The following is a 16,950-nucleotide window of genomic DNA, read 5'->3' on the forward strand; positions in this document are numbered from 1 at the left end:
TCATGGCGACAAGTAGTGTCCTGGTGGGCCCTCCGTCTTTGCAGCTGAATTCTTCTCAGCTGCCTCCTGTCCTCTTTTCCAGCCGCATCTGAAGAAATTCCTCCCCCCTGTATCTGGATCCGCATAGCTCTAAAATGGAGAGAATGTATCCTGCTCCCAAACTCTGTGCATCTGGGAAATGTTAGAGAAGCAAGAGGAGACAGCCGGGCTTAAAAGGCCCAGGAACTCAGGAATATGCCACAGAACTCTGAGAATGACAGAAATGGTTCACGTTGAAGGGAGGTAGAGACGGAATGGAGCCAGCCCACAAAGCTGGCCTGAGATGGGAGACGACGTTGTGTGCTGCGCCAAACTGGGCATATGGGCTCCTCCGGGCACTCACGGCCAGCCCGGGCTGCTGCCAACAAAAAATGCACTCAGTTCCCACTCAGGTGACAGGCAGCCATGACCCCAGCGTCCCTCCCTTTCCTGAGTTTTTTCCCCCAATATTAGACCTTGGTTCCTTAGCACTGACTTACAGGCTTTACCCTGAATATCAAATAGAACAAGCTTGCTCCGTGTGTGTGTGTGTGTGTGTGTGTGTGTGTGTGTGTGTGTGTGTGTAAGGAGAGGGAGAGGCTTTCAAGCAAGTGGCTTAGAAATGTCCCATTGGGGGGCGCCTGGGTGGCTTAGTCGGTTGAGTGTCTGACTTTCGCTTGGGTCATGATCTCGCGGTTCGTGGGTTCGAGCCCCGCGTAAGGCTCTGTGCTGACTGCCAGCTCAGAGCCTGGAGCCTGTTTCAGAGTCTGTATCACCCTCTCTCTCTGACCCTCCCCTGCTCACACACACTCTCTCTCTCTCTCTCCTAGAAATAAAAAAAAAAAAAAAAAAAAAAAGAAATGTCCCATTGGATGCAGTGAGCATGAGCAAGACCACTCTCACTCACTCAGGCAGCATTCACGCAGTGCAGACCCTGTGTTCTCTTGTCAAAGGATACAGTGTTTGTATGAAGCTTTACAGTTCACAGAGCTCTCCCTTACTTCAGCTCTCTGGGTCCTCTCTACAAGCTGTGAGGTCGTAAGGGCAAGCGTGACCGCTACATTTACGCCTGAGGAGTGTACATTTACAACAGAGAGATCCAAGGCCCAGAAGTGTTAAGTAATCTGCCTAAGTCACACAGCATGTAATAGGTAAAATCCAGACTCCTGTACAGGACTCCCGATTGCCTCTGCACCATTGCTCTGTTCTGTACCCTGGAGGCTGGAGCCGTGCATTCCTGGTCCCTAGCACAGATTCTACCGAGCAAACAAGCCAGTCTCCACCAGCGCCCCCTCCCAATCCACCACCCCGAGCAGGAAGATAGGCAGAACTGGCAGGGCAAGGTGATTGGGCTTTACAGGCACTCCCCAAAAGTCTCTTCTGCCCAGGAAAGATCTCAGGCAGAAATTCATGGTTTAGGATAAGCACCACCAACTCCTTTAACCTTCTTAGCCCCCGTGGGCCACTAGGTCTACCAAACACTGGTTCCCAGTGGGGCTAATATTCTGAGTCATGAGCATCTTCCTATCCGGTGATATGCCTGATGTTCAGGGCAGCGTCCCCGGAAACAAAATAGCAGGACAGGCAGGTGGATGGTTTTGTTTCCTTTGGGGAGGCTGTGGGCTGCTGGGACTCTTCCACAGTTTCCACTGTGTTGTGCAAGTATACAGCAAGACTGCTGGCTGCTCGTTAGCACCCATAGTCACCTTTTACCCTGGGTGCTCGGCCAGACTACATTTCCCAGACGCCCCTGCAGGGGAGGAGGCCATGTGACTGAGTGTCCGCCAATTAAATGAGAACAGAGGTGCTCCGGGCTACTTCCAGGCACAATGGAAATTCCTATGGATTGCTGGAGACTATAACCCCAGGGCAACCTTGGAAGCCTCCAGCTGATTAGTGAAAAGTGGCTGTCCTATAGATCCCTGAGTGACATCTAAAGGACTCTCCACAATGTAACTGAATAACCAGGCTTGTGACTCTTGCTCACTATCATCTCCCTGGCACAGGACAGAGCTTGGCACACATTACATAGTATCCAATTGAAGACATCATTGAGTATAAGGCATACCATAATTTTATAAACCACTAAGAAATTGAAAATGCTGCCAATTAAATTATGACACTATGCTTTCACTCAGACTTTTTATTTTATACTTATTCAAAAAGTTCCTTTAGATTGGATGAGTCGTAGGTTTTCGTCATAAATCACTCTTCTGCATAAAAAATGGGAAATAGAAGTGAGATAATGGACTAAAGTATTTCTATAGTTTCTTCTCATTCCAAATCTGACACCTCTCTCTTTGACTGAGAATCACAACGACCATCTTTTTTCACATGCTGCTATCCTCTGAGGCATCAAGCGTCTTGATGATGCAGCATTTCTTAAAAGAATCCATAAAAGAACTAAGTGTCATATGTTCTGCGCTCTGCAGCTACCTGTACAATTCTGTGGATCTAGCGGCATCACGTGTGCCCCCAAACATATCAGATTCACCACCTCCCCCACAACACATGACCCTTATTTATTTTAAATTTTTTATAGTTTATTTATTTTTGAGACAGAGAGAGACAGAGCATGAGTGGGGGAGGGAGCAGAGCATGAGGGGCAGAGAGAGAGGGAGACACAGAATCTGAAACAGGCTCCAGGCTCTGAGCTGTCAGCACAGAGCCCGAGGCAGGACTTCAGCCCACAAACCGTGAGATCTGACCTGAGCTGAAGTCGTACGCTTAACTGACTGAGCCACCCATATGCCTCATGACCCTTATTTATTAAAAGCATGCTCTGTGGGATGCCATGTTCACTGAGTTTGAACCCCACATTGGGCTCTGTGCTGACAGCTCAGAGCCTGGAGCCTGCTTCAGATTCTGTATCTCCCTCTCTCTCTGCCCCTCCCCAGCTCATGGTCTGCCTCTTTCTGTCTCTCAAAAATGAATAAGTGTTTTAAAAAATTAAAAAAAAAAAGAACACTCTGGAACATGCTCAGTCAGTCAAGCGGCCAACTCTTGATTTATGCTCTGGTCATGATCTCACAGTTCGTGAGATCTCTCTCTCTCAAAATAGATAAAATAAACTTTATTTATTTATTTATTTAAAAAAAAAGCATGTTCCGTGAGTATTTTGGGATTTTCTTCCACCAAACTATTGACACACAGTCTACACATTTTGATGATGGTATGTCTGCTGTCTGCAAAGGCGATGACAACCTCACTGAGATCACCTTGTGGTCAGCAGCCATAATGAGATGCTATCAATTTAAAATATATCCCAGGGCACCTGGGTGGCTCAGTCCATTATGCATCTGACTTTGGCTCAGGCCATGATCTCACCATTTGTGGGTTCGAGCCCTGCATCAGGCTCTGTGCTGCCAGCTCAGAGCCTGGAGCCTGCTTCAGATTCTGTGTCTCCCCCTCTCTTTGCCCCTCCCCAACTCACACTCTGTCTCTCAAAAATGAAAAATGTTTTTAAAAAAATATATCCCGATTTCAGGGACACATAGGTGGCTCAGCCAGTTGAGCTTCTGACTCTTGATTTTGACTCAAGTCATAATCCCAGGGTCGTGGGATCAAGCCCCACCTCAGGATCCGTGCTGAGTGTGGAGCCTGCTTAAGATTCTCTCCCTCTCTCCTTGTGTCCCTCTCCCCTACTCATGCTGTCTCTAAAATTTACAAAAGAAAAAAAAGGCCTACATAATAATGAAAGATAAATTAGAACACATAAAAAGAAGTCCTGAAATAGGACAGATCTAGTACTGATTAACTCAGTGATGACTCAGTAAGTACCAAGTCTCATGGTCACAAGTTGCCTGCCTTATTTCTAGAGCGCATATTCAGACCACAAATGTCCAGTGGACAAAAAGGGATTATATCTTCCCTATGCCTCTAAAGGTGGAACAACCTGTATCCGGCCAATCTCTCATCTCATCAGCCACCCTGGGTCACATGCCCATGCCTACGGCAATCCCTGGCAGAAAACGTGATCCCTGGAATTACAGGAGGGTTTTGAGAGCATCTAATTCCACAGCCTCATCGTATGAACGGGAGATAGAATGGCTTGCCCCTTTCTTAGGATGAACCACTGGTTCTATAGGACCATCCAGGCCTCTAGAATCCCAGCCCAGGGGCTTCCCACTGGCTGCCTCTGCATCCCAGGGAGGATGCTTCTGCTCCAGAGGACACTGGACTGGGGAGCGTGGGGGAGGGCAAAGGGGAGACTGCCAGCCTAGAAGTGGTTGGAGGCGACAAGCAAAGGCCTGGTTATTTTACAAAGTTCTTAGGATAAGAAACTCCAACCCTCAGGGCCTCCTGTGTTTGGCCAACCAGACCTTCAGAATGGAAAAATTCTGGGAAACTGTTTATTACCAAGCAGCTGGGTCAAACACTTAAGAACCTATAATGAAAGAGATCTGAGTGTAGACTTAGGGGTCTAGAACACAGAGGAGCTCAGTATATTTGCTGAAGGAAAGAAGGAAGAGGGGCGCCTGGGTGGCTCAATCAGTTAAGCATCCGACTCTTGGTTTTGGTTGAGGTCATAATCTCATGGTTCATGGGTTGAAGCCCCACATCGGGGTCCACATTGACAGTAGAGAGTCTGCTTAGGTCTCTCTCTCCGTCTATCTGCCCCTGCCCTGCTCACTCTTACTCTCTCTCAAAAAAAAAAAAAAAAAAAAAAACTAAAAAATATATTTAAAAAAAGAAAAAGAAATGGAAGGAAGGAAGGGGGAAAAGAAGAAAGGAAAAAACCCACTAAAAATAATTTACATGTGATTATTTACATATTTACATATAATAAATTACATCTTGACATACGCTAGAAAGAACACTGCCCATGAACTCAAATGCCTAAACCTCCACTTAGAAGCTGTGTGACCTTGGGCAAAACTTCCTTAGCCTCTGTGGGTTTCAAAGAGAGGGCTGCTGTGAAGACAAAAAGGAGAAATCCATGTGAAAGCACATGATGTATTACAGATTTAATAAATGATGGCTGAAGCGGAAACTTTTGTTTCCTATCTTTTTTTTTTTTTTTTTTTTTTTATTTCTAGGAGAGAGAGACACAGCGTGAGCAGGGGAGGGTCAGAGAGAGGGAGGGAGCCACAGACTGAAACAGGCTCCAGGCTCCGAGCTGGCAGTCAGCACAGAGCCCGACGCGGGGCTCGAACCCACGAACCGCGAGATCATGACCCAAGCGAAAGTCGGACGCTTAACCGACTAAGCCACCCAGGCGCCCCACTTTTGTTTCCTATCTTAAAGGGGAGAACAACTGGGAGATTCATCACCAATAATGCAGAATGCGAGATGTGTCACAAAGCCCTCCCCCTTCTCAGGGAGGCTTAGCTGACGGTCCCACCAGATTTTGCAGGCCCAGCTCAGGGCATGCTGCCATCTGCTGGGAAGAAGGAGGAAGTGAATTCCAAAGCGTCTTTCCATACCATTGTGAGGAGCTACCTGCGGGGGGGGGAGCGCAGGGACTCAACCATCCCTCAGCTGCGACTCTCTTAACCTTTAGGACAGTCAGGACCCTCATCATTGGCCAACAGTTTATCAGAAAAATAAGATTTCAATCCATTGTTCTGTTTTAAAAGTGAGTGATAGGATATAATGCAGCCTTAAAAAGGAATGACATTCTGATATATGTTACACTGTGAGTGGATCTCGGGGACAGTAATGCTAAGTGAGATAAGACAGTCACAAAACAATAAATACTGTATGATCCCACTTTTGTGAGGTATCTAACATAGTCAAATTCATAGAGGCAGAAAGTACAAGGGTAGTTGCAGGGGCAGGGCGGGGGGTGGGGTGGAGGGGAGGATGAAACAGGGAGTTGTTGAAGGCACAGAGTTTGAGCTTTGCAAGATGAAAAGTCCCGGAGACTGGTTGCACAGCTATGTGAATACACTTAACACGTTTGAACTATACACTTAAAAATGGTCAAAATGGGGGACACCTGGGTGGCTCAGTTGGTTGAGCAACCGACTCTTGATTTCAGCTCAGGTCATGATCTTATGGTTTGTGAGTTCGAGCCCCATATCAGGCTCCTCGCTGTCAGTGCAGAGCCTGCTAACAGTGCAGAGCCTGCTTGGGATTCTCTCTCTCTCCCTCTCTCTCTGCCCCTTCAGCACGCACGTTCTCTCTCTCTCTCTCAAAACAAATAAAGTTAAAAAAAATGGTCAACATGGTAACTTTTATGTTATGTCTATTTTACAATGAAAAAATGAACGGTAAATAATAGAGATAATACGTGCACAGGTTAAGTACCTGACTTCATGCAGGGGAATCACAATAAATATCTGTTGAATGAAGATGGAGAGAAGGGATGCTGACAGATGGTCTCAGACACCAGGATGAACATGAGAATAGACATCTTTCCTTTCCCAGGATGGCCTTCCAAGTGACTAATTAGTCACAATTGCCTTTTCTTTGGGATGATAAATGAGTTCTCTTTCCTGTTCTCATCTCAACACTAAAAGCATCTGACAATGGCATGGGATGGAGGGCAGCATGAGCCAGAACACCATCCCTCCCCAAGAACTGTGTTTTCTGATCAGTGCTGGTAGTGGCAGCCATGCTTCTGTTGACTCTGAGGCTGCAGGTTCCCAGTTCACGGAGCTTGAGAACTCACAAGGGCTCTGAGCAGCCTCGTGAGATTTCTCTCCTACTTATTAAAAATATATACATATAAAAAACCATTTTAAATAGTGACTTCAGAGCGGAGACCTGACCTTTCACTTTTGGAGACCCCCACTCCCACCCCCAGCAGCAAGCAGCCTGTGGGACAGGTTCCCAGAGGAAAGTTTCTCCTGTGGTCAGCGACACTCCAAGGCCCACCAGCCACAGTTTTTGCCAGGATAACAGGACAGGTGGAATCTGTTCATAGCAGGACCCTCTGTCCAGAGGCAAGGACTAGATCCTTTAGGGGAAGCAAGGCAGAGTGAAGAGAATGACCCCCAAATATGCTATCAGCTGGCTCTGGCTTCTGCAATCTCCTGGAGCCTAAGATGGAGCCTCCTGCCTTTTCATTTTTTTTTTAAATGTGTATTTATTTTTGAGAGAGAGAGAGACAGAGTGTGAACAGGGGAAAGGCAGAGAGAGAGGGAGACACAGAATCCGAAGCAGGTTCCAGGCTCTGAGCTGTCAGCACAGAGCTCGATGCCTGACTCACATACCATGCAATCATGACCTGAGCCAAAGTCAGATGCTTAACTACTTGAGCCACCCAGGTGCCCCGAGCCTCCGGCCTTAGAGCAACCTGTCTCAACTCAATTTCTCTGCCTGATCAGAGTGTCACCCAGAAGCAAAGCCGAACACCCTTTGCCCCTTGCTCATCAGGGGTGGGTGAAATAAAAGTCAGTAGCTTTCTCCCCAGTAGTCAAAGCCATAAGGTTTCTAAATTTGGGGAGCCCTTGCAGCAGCCTGGGGGTCTGAGCAGTCCCATCCTGGCTCATCACAGAAGCAGAATATCCCCCAGGGGCTGCTGGCCTTTATCTGAGGGCTCCAGGGCAGCCCCTTTGTTTGGTGGATTTAATGACTGTCTTCGAGTTAGCCCAAATCTGACACAGGCTGGCTCCCCAAGACTTGAGCAAGTCAGTTCCACCATCATCATTTACTGTGTGCTCCAAATTTTACTCAGATGATACCTTAATCACCCACAGGCTGCCCAGGTCATGGTGAGGTGGGTGGGAGAGGATGGGGGTGGGGAGGTAACAGTCACATCTCTCCAGAGACAAATATAGGCAGCAGATCCTTCCCAGGAGGTGGGAGCTGGCCAGTGGGTCGGACCTGAGTATTTTACAGATCTCTTACCCTGCCAATTAACATACTGTTGGGGAACAGCCTTATAACCAGTATGACCACAAAACTATCACACAAACTGGGACACTGGGGACAACAGAAAGGGAGTCACTAATAATTATGCTGGGAAACAATACAAAACCAGGACAGTCCTGGGCACAATAACAGATCATCCATCCACAGTGAGGAAATATACCAAATAGGAGGAGAATCCAGTCATTACCATTTCTTGCTCCATTTCTTACTCTCTCTTCTGTGGTTACAAAGCAAAAGCATAAACTTCTCCTCTTCAGAGAAGGCATACTGTCAATTTCCAGTGGGGATAATGATACCAGCAAGTCACAAAACTAGGTGTCCTTTGCCTCCCTGAGGCTATTCCCATTCGTGTAATCTACTCCCTTTGGTCAGGGCTCAAATCAGAACAAAATTCACCTGACAGTCCTTGTTACATGGGAACAGCCAGGACCTCAGGGTGGGAAGACAGATTTTTCAGTTAATATTAAGAAGCCACTCCCAGGAGATGCAGCAAAGGGTAGTATTTCCTCCTATGTAGGGAAACGTGCTTGCTTATCAAGACTACACGCAGGGAACTGCATAATGCCACATTTGACCTGCAGGGGGCAACATCTCTCTAGCAACCACCACACTACAAGCTCTACTGCAGGAAAGATTTAATTGGCCAAGGAATAAGAGTTTTATTTTTTAAAAAAATCAGACCAATACATTTCCAGTAAGTAATTTCCACTGTGATATATTTTCATATAGAGTTGTTTCTTTTTCTATTTACAGTGTTAGGTACAAATAAATACTTAGGGACTGATCAGTTTGTCAAAGATAACCCAGACTTGCCCAAGGCATGGAAAGTACAGGGTCAAATGTGAGGAATGAAACTAGGGATTGGTGAAATGTGCATGGAAAAGCACTTTCCTTTCTGGTTAATAGCTGGCCTGGGAGGAAAAAAAATGCATTTGAAAATTTCCAAAAGATCTTTCTCCAAGAGCAAACCATGATTAACCTAATTCCTTTACAAACAAAAAAATAAAATGGTAATCTGGATTATATACATCTTCATTTCAAAGTCCACCCTGTATACATGTCAGATAAATGAGTCCCACGTTTATGCACGTTCCTATGTGTTCAAAGTTTTTATTTTCAGGCTCTTCCTTTTCCGATGCACTGTTTCCAAGTGCCTCTGCCCCTGTCTCCACCCAGATTCCACAGAGATTGGCTAAAGCCATCACAGCCCACCCAGGACTTGAACTGAGTCTCCCTTAGCTTCACCAGGCAGCCTTGAGCACAGAGCAGGGCACCCCAGTCCTGTCTGGGCTACAAGGCCAGTAGACACGCATGTATTTTGAGCGGGAGGCCAGCACCTCTGCTGGGGTTTGCCCTGCAGCCATCTCCGGCCTGGGTACCTCGCTCTGTTTGTCAAGCAGCAGAGAATCAATGCCTTTAATACCACCAGTGTCCATGAGCACCCTCATCCCAGGCAGACCCCCTTTTCTGGAGAGCCCAATGGATTTAGGCAGCTTTGGAACATGTGGCCAGGAGGAGAAGAGCAGAACCGACTGTGGGTGAGGGACACAACCCCACAGACCACCTACGGACGACACGGCGCCAACCAATGGCTACTGGCATTATTGTAGGTCCAGGCCCCCCATCTTCCAGAGTCACATTGCTTCACTGGATAAAGCCTCTGCAGGGAGAGGAGGCAGCAAGGTGGCTAAAGCAGGGGCCGCTCAGAGGGAGATATGTGTGATCCCACGGAGCAACAGGGCCACCACAGCCCAGGCAGAAGTCTCCCTACCCTCCTAGGAGCGGACAATGCAGGAGCCAGGGCCACCTCGATCCATCCCCTGAACTTACTACTCATCCTCTGGGAGAGCCCTCAGAATCGCTGCTGGCCGCAGATCCCAGCCAGGGCCAAGGGCCCTGGGTACACAGACAGGAGGGATATGGGAGGGAGAGGGTGGGGTCACACCACCCTCAAAGGGTGCTGAAGCTGCAGGTGGGTGAGCTCACCTGAGGAAGGGAGTGAGTGGGTAGCCCCTCAGCCAGGGCCCAACCTCAGGAATGAGACGCCGTGGCCTAAGTGTGGTATGCCACAAACCCAAACGTTACAGTGTGAGGTCCCTCTCTTCCCTGCCCCACGATGTAGTAAAAGTAAGGGGCCTTGGCTGAGGGATGTCTATGGGTCTCAGAAGCAAAGAAAGAGCTAGGAATCTCAGCGGGGAGCAGGTATCAAGGAGCGGATCCCTTTATACATGAAGACAGGGAGGCAACATCACAGGGAGGTGTAGTGGGCACAGGTGAGGGCTATGGGCCCTGCCCACCCCACTCCCCAACCAAAATGTCTTCACGTGCAACCAGGCTCCTCCTCGCCTCACCAGGTGAGCACCAGGTGACACCAGGCAGCACCCAACTTGGGCCTGATGTAAACCCAACTAGGTTTCTAGGTGGGGGTGAGGGAGGTGCCATCCCTGTCCTATGAGGGTGAGGCTGGCCCCCAGGTGGAGCAGAGAGGTGCCAGGTAGAGCCAGACCTCCCCCTGCCACCTCCTCTGGCTCCTATCCACTGCAAAAAGACCCGGGAGGCAGGGGAGGAGCGCCCATCACTTCCCACCCCGGGGAACCGCCGAGGGCGCTCCTGGCTGGTTTGCCATGATGTGGTAGATGGATTCTCGGAAGCGCTGGTCGCGGCTGAGCCTCTTGGCCACTTCCTTTAGCTCCTCCATGTTGTTGGCATCCAGTTGGGAGGTCATGAAAGACTGGGACGGCTTCACTGGGGAGATGGCTGCCGTGAGCGGCCCTCCCTCCCCTAAGGCTTGGCCTGGGCCCCAACCCGAGCCCGCTTCCCTCGCGCCACGTGTCCCCCTCCGGCGGGCTGCTGTGCTTCTCCCAGCCGCTTCGCACCCACCTGCTCCCCTAACCCTGGGAGGAGCTCGAGGTTGGTGGAGCCAGTGCCCTTCCCGGCGCCCCCTCCTCCTCTCTTCCCGCCTTCACCCACTGCCTCTGACCATCCCCACCCCAGGAGAGCACGCGGACGGCCACACTCACTGTCATTCCAGGAGGTGCTGGACCGGCGCCGGTGGAAGCGGCAGCTCTTGATGCGGCGAGTGGCCGCCTTGTGGATGTACACGGAATTCTTCATGATGACCGGCATCTTGGCCTCCAGCTCCGCGTTCCGGATGCACTCCTCGAAGAACCCTGTGCGCGCAGTCCCGCTGCGTCCTTCCCGCCTCCGCCCCCGCCGCCGGCGGGAAATACGCCCACCCGGCACAGCCCCCAGCCAAGGGGCGGGACCCCGCGCCCCGCCCCGCCCCGCCCCGCCCCGCCGCCAGCGGGAAATACGCCCACCGGGCACCGCCCCCTGACGAAGGGGCGGGACTCCGCGCCACGCCCCACGCCGAGGCTACAGCCCAGAGGAAGCCGCGCTGGAGACCAGCAGGCGGCGGGAGTCTGGGAAAGAAACTCCGTCCCACTCCGTGGATCACCCAACGCACACAGGCCCCGTCCCCGTCCCGGGCTCCGCCGGGTCTGCACTCCCGCAGGGGCTGAGCCCTAGGGCTGGGGGCTGGCCTCCGGGGCCGGGGCTTACTTTTCAGATGGCTCACGTCAGCCCGCATCCTCTCCTCCTTTTCCTTGTTCCGCACCTTGGAGTTAAGCCCTTGTTCCAGACTCCTCAAGGCCCCCTCTGCCTCCCGCAGACGCCTCTCCAGGTCCATGCGGACCTTCACCTCAGCCTGTGGGGAGAGGGAAGAGAGAACTGCGGTCCTGGGGAGCAGCTGCCATCACCCTGGACTCTCCCCTGATCACCCCTGGCTCAAGAGGGCTTTCTGGCCTCCGGACTCGGATGGAAGTTAGCATATCTTGCCTTGCGTCTTGCGCCCTTGACCAGGTGGCCTGGACTCGGCCCCTGCACCTGGCCAGTGTCTACCAATGATGCTTTCCACCCAAGCAGCTGGCTCACTGCTTCCCCAAACGGTGGCTCCATCGCCCGCCCCTGGCGAGTCAGGTTGGCAGAGATCATTCAGGTAGCTGCCCGGTAAGGGATGTGAGGGAAGGTCCACCAGCACAGGCTGCCCCCAGCAGGCCCAGGCCAGCACCTTGAGCTCCCGCTCGGCCTGCTGCTTCTCTGCCGTCAGCTCCTGCAGCGAGTTCTGGAGCGCCTGGGACTGGCTCGAATAGAACTCGCGCTCCTCCTCCAGGGCCCGAGAGCGCTCTTCGTTCTCCTTCATCCTGCTCGGGCAGAAGAGGTGCTCACTGGCCAACGGGCCTTACCAGTGGGAGGGCAGCCCCTCCTGGAGACCTCTCTGGAGAAACCATGAGACCCAGAACTTTCTGGGTTCTGTCACCCAGTGGATGAGAGGGGGTGGCGTGGTAGGTGAGGAGAGCCCCCCCACCCCACCCCCCGTCTGAAGACTGGAGTCTTGGGTCCAGGTCTTGCTAGTTCTGTGACCTCAGGAAAGTCCTATAAACCCTCCGAGGCTCAGTTTCCTCATTTGCACAAAGGGGTCTCAAGGACTTGCCCCGCCTGCCACAAGCATTGTGAGACCAACCTAATGACTGTCTGTATGGTTCATCAGTGCAAGAAATAAGGATCAAGTTGGCTCTAGATAGCCAAAGTTTTTTTTCCCATTTGCCTGGTGGGGAAACTGAGTCCTAGGCAAAAGGAAGTAAGTGACCTGTCTGGTCAACAGCAGCTAGAACCCAAGACTCTGGATGTGAAGTTCAAGAAAAGTGATCAAACTGGACTCAGGGGTTGAAGGTCCCCTTACCGCTTCTCAGCCAGGAGCTTCTCCTCCAAGAGCTGCTGCATCTTCTCTTCTATCTGCCTCAGGTTGCTATGAAGACCCCCATTGGGTGGGGGCTGCTCGCTCTGATTGGCCAGGGTCTGCAGCTGGTTCTCATTCTCCTCCAGCATTGCCAGGGTTTTCTTCTTCTCTATGGAGAGTTCCTGGCATGGAGGGATGGAAGAAGAGAAAGCGCCTAGTTTGGGTTTTCCAACATGGCTGCCCTCACCTGCCTTTCAGTTTCAAGGAATGATGCCCTCATTCCTTCTATAAGAGACATCTGAAATCTCTTCCTCCTTCCCTGGAGGTAAAAGGCTGACCAAGATCACCTTCCTCACAAAGAGGCAAGGTTACTCCTCCTTCGAAGGACTCAGGGAGGAGCCCAATGCAGCTTCCAGTGGAAGTGGTACCTACTAAAACCAGGGTCCAAGGGCACCATGGTCTTCTGGGGTCTTTACTCCTCCAGGGCTGAGTGAGGGAGTGTGTTGGCCTCATATGAAAAACACTCAAAAGATGTAGATGTCCTCCCCAGTTATCAGGCTGGGGTCTTGCATTACCCAGAAATTCTAGAGTTGAAAGTCTCCATGAGAACCATCTCTCATGATGTGAGATGGAAAGATAAACAAGTAAAGGCAGCACAGACTAAGCCTCCAGTCAGTGGAGAGAGAATAGAAATGCTTGCAGCCCTCAAGGCAATTCATGAATTCAGTAAACATTAGTGATCTGCCAGCCTCCCGCTAGGGGCTGGGCTGGCCTGGGAGACACCTGAACACCCAGTCTAGCGAAGTTCACTGTTTGGAAAACACAACCTATAACAGACATGCAAAGGGCTGCCAGGGCCTAGAGCTCACAGCAAACCCTTGCCTAGAAGAGTCAGGAAAGCTTGGCTCTGGTTCTGTTGGAGTTGAGTCTTCGTAGGACGGATGAGGTCTCCAGTCAGAGAAGAGGTGAAAGAACATTCTGTGTAGAAGGAATCGCAAGGGCAAAAATGGAGAGTCTGGGGGCACCTGGGTGGCTCAGTCGGTTAAGCGTCCGACTTCGGCTCAGGTCATGATCTCATGGTTTGTGGGTTTGAGATCCGCATCGGGCTCTGTGCTGACAGCTAGCTCAGAGCCTGGAGCCTTTTTCAGATTCTGTATCTCCTTCTCTCTCTGACCCTTCCCTGTTCATGCTGTCTCTGTCTCTGTTTCTGTCTCTCTCTCAGAAAAAAAAAAAAAACATAAAAAAATGGAGAGTCTGAGAGGTTGGCCTCATCTGGGCACATGAGCTCAGGGGTTTGGAGTAGGGGTCAGGGGCAGAGGGGCAACTCAGGAGAAGTCGGAGAGGAGGGGCTGGGAAACAGTTTGCACTTTGTCCTTGACACTTGCCACCACCTCTCTCCACCTCACAGTTTCTGGGGTATCAAATGCAGGGCACATACAGTTGATTTCCCTTCATGCTCAATTTCACCCAGTAGCAGCTAAGTGAAGGAGCCACCAGAAGGAAGAAGTGGGTGGTCCCGCCACCCACCCTAATCAGTCCTCCATGTGGTATAAAAATATAAACACTGCAGAAGGTGGATTTCCCAAGGGCACAGTCATAGAAAGGCAAACTTGAATTTGCTCCCCTGGCTCCTGCTTCAGGCCTCCCGTGCTCTCTGGTCCACAGAGAAGAGACCTTTTAGATCAGCACCCCATCGTGCTCCATTCTCCTTTAGGAGAAGGAGAACCCTCTGGGGGAAGCGCTATTGGCAAAACAGTATCACGTGGCCCGACCAACCAGCCTGCCTCCAGGTCCACCAGCCCGTCAGCGGCCCCTCACCTCCAGCGTCTGCTGCAAGGACTCCGTAAGGTGCCTCAGCTCCTTTTTCTCTTGCTCCACACCCTTGAGGCATCTTGCAGTCAGTTCTAGCTCCCTGTGGGGACAGAGGGCTGGGTATGGCAGTGCCCACCCCTCCCAATCCCCTCCGCACACAGAAATGCTTCTGCTTTGCCTCCCGACATGGCTCGGAGGGGTCCTTGGAAGGCCAGCCCCTCTCTGCATGGCAGGGTCCTGATAGCAGCTGTAGGAACCCAGGGCTGAAAGAAGGAGATCCCAGCCAAGTGGGGTTGACGTCACGTGCTTCGGGTACACATGCATCTGTCACGTGGGATAAACCCAGGGGCAGCCCACAGGCAGAGAGAACCACTAGAGAAACAAAGGGGGGTCTGGCCCCACCTCCTTTCTTCCCTGGGCAGACCCTGCAAGTACCCCTACTCATTCTCACATGGCTGAGGCCCTTCTCTCGGGTGACAACCGCTTTGCTGCTTTCTTAACAAGCCTGGGCCACCTCAGGCCTTTACCCCTGGTTTCCCTTCCTCCTGCTTGAAATGCCTTTCTCTTTTCTCCGGCCCAATTTCCTAAACCTACCCATCCTCCAAGGCCCAGCTCAATCGAGCCCCTCTTCATGCCCCCAAGGATCACATGTGTACCTTAATTCCTATGACAGAGGGAGTCTGCCCTGTGCTCCCTAGCACCTGGCTATATATTACATAGCCAGGTAGCCAGGTGCCATATATATATATGATATATATATATGTGATATATATGCCATATATGGCATATATATATATTAACATGTTGATGTTTCCTGGGTGTCAGTCTGATTTTCCCAACAAGATGGTAAGATCCTGCATTGTAAGCTAAGAGGACTTATCCTCTATTTCAGTATCTGGCACAATTCTGGAGATAAGCAAGGTGCTTGGCCATTTAGTTGGTGAGATCCTCTGTGTTTCTCCCTCCCTGAAATACTTGTCTAATTAACTTCCTTTTATAAGGTGTTGCGAGAAAAACCTTTGTGGGCTAACACTGATTATCAGTCGTGATGAGGAGGAGGAGGAGAAGGAAGAGGGTACCGCCGCCGAGGACATCCACCACCATCAACAGTACCCAGAGCTCTGGTCTCCAAATTCCTGGATACGCTGAATTGGAATGACCTGAAGAGGTTTTGGAAAATACAGATCTCTGGGCCCTACTTGCAAGAGATTCTAATCCCGTTACATGATTATAATGTGCAACTGGTTTGCAAACCACACGCAGGACTAAAGACCCCAAGGGACATCATCAGCCAGACGTGACGGGACTGTGCAGGCGACACTGGGGTCTTCGCTCACAGCACCTGCAGACCGGCTTGTTCCCATCTGCCTCTGGAGAAGGGAGGCTTGACAGTGGCAAGAGGGGCTTGTGGCTTGGGGAGACGCCTATCTGCACCTGCCCGTGCCTCACGTCAGGTTCGTGTGAGGTCTACAGCTCCTTCTGGCCTGCCCCGAGGCCTGGAGCACTGGGAAGATAGACCCAAACCAAGTCATCGAGTACGGAGACTCTCCTGGGTGAGCCCTCTCCAGGCCTGACGGGAAATGTGGGTTCTAATGCACTGCCCGACGTGCCCCTTCCTCCCGCCCCTTCTGGGCACCGCCACCACCTTTTGATCTGCTCCTGCTCCATTTTCAGCTCCTGCACCACCTCCTCAAACTGCTGCTTCTCGGCCTCCAGCACCTGGTTGAGGCGCTCAAGCTCCTGAAGAGAACCAGAGGGGAAGAGAAGGGTCACGGGCAGCAAAGGGCCCCTGAGGTCAGGGACCGTCCCTCCAGTCCAGGGGCCCCTGTGGGATGTAGTACAGTCTGGGCTACAGGCTGGAGCAAACTGAGAGTTAAGTCCTAAGGAGCCCTGGTCCCACTCATTGACACACAGTCTCAACGAGCCCCCTATCTGCGATGGGCTTGGCCTTTGCAGATACACTGAGCATGCCGCAGGCAGGGTTTAGAAATGACCCCAACACCGTTGCCTGTGCCTGGAGGTGATGATAATTCTAGACGTCTGCTCTGCTGGCCACTCCAGTCAATGGAGCCCCCTCAGGTCGTCTAGCTGGCTCTCAAGCCCTAGAGGAACATGTGGTGGGTGAGCATCTCCATTAAAGATTTCTTTTTTTTTTTCATGTTTTATTTATTTCCGAGAGTGAGAGAGAGAGAGAGAGACAGCGTGAGCGGTGGAGGGTCAGAGAGAGAGAGAGATACAGAATCTGAAGCAGACTCCAGGCTCTGAGCTAGCTGTCAGCACAGAGCCCGATGCGGGGCTCAAACCCATGAACCGTGAGATCATGACCTGAGCCAAAGCCGGAGGCTTAACCCACTAAGCCACCCAGGCGCCCCTCCATTAAAGATTTTTAGAGTGACATCTGTCAAAGGTGGCAAAGAAAAGCCAGTCCCGACCCAGACGTCAGAAAATAGGGACTCTTTTATTCTCAAGGCATCTAGGAAGCAACCAGCCCAGGTGGGTCCAGCTTCCCCTATCCTTGGGCCGCAGGGAACAGGAGAGCCAGAAAGCCTAGGGCGGGCCCC

General features: G+C 51.3%; 1 protein-coding gene across 1 annotated transcript in view; it reads right to left on the minus strand.

The window, feature by feature from the left end:
• Positions 1-8,489: 8,489 nt before the first annotated feature.
• Positions 8,490-16,950, minus strand: part of PLEKHD1 (pleckstrin homology and coiled-coil domain containing D1) — a 30,918-nt gene continuing 22,457 nt past the window's right edge. Inside the window, exons 7-13 of the mRNA XM_039240747.1 lie at positions 16,035-16,129; positions 14,396-14,489; positions 12,581-12,759; positions 11,909-12,041; positions 11,401-11,545; positions 10,860-11,009; positions 8,490-10,584 (exon numbers count right to left, since the gene is read on the minus strand). Coding sequence (XP_039096678.1) covers positions 10,415-10,584; positions 10,860-11,009; positions 11,401-11,545; positions 11,909-12,041; positions 12,581-12,759; positions 14,396-14,489; positions 16,035-16,129 — 966 coding nt within the window. The 3' untranslated portion in view covers positions 8,490-10,414. The remainder of the gene's footprint in view (positions 10,585-10,859; positions 11,010-11,400; positions 11,546-11,908; positions 12,042-12,580; positions 12,760-14,395; positions 14,490-16,034; positions 16,130-16,950) is intronic.

The sequence above is a fragment of the Hyaena hyaena genome, unplaced genomic scaffold (genome assembly GCF_003009895.1).
Source record: "Hyaena hyaena isolate Hyena2069 unplaced genomic scaffold, ASM300989v1 scaffold_179, whole genome shotgun sequence".
NCBI lineage: Eukaryota > Metazoa > Chordata > Mammalia > Carnivora > Hyaenidae > Hyaena > Hyaena hyaena.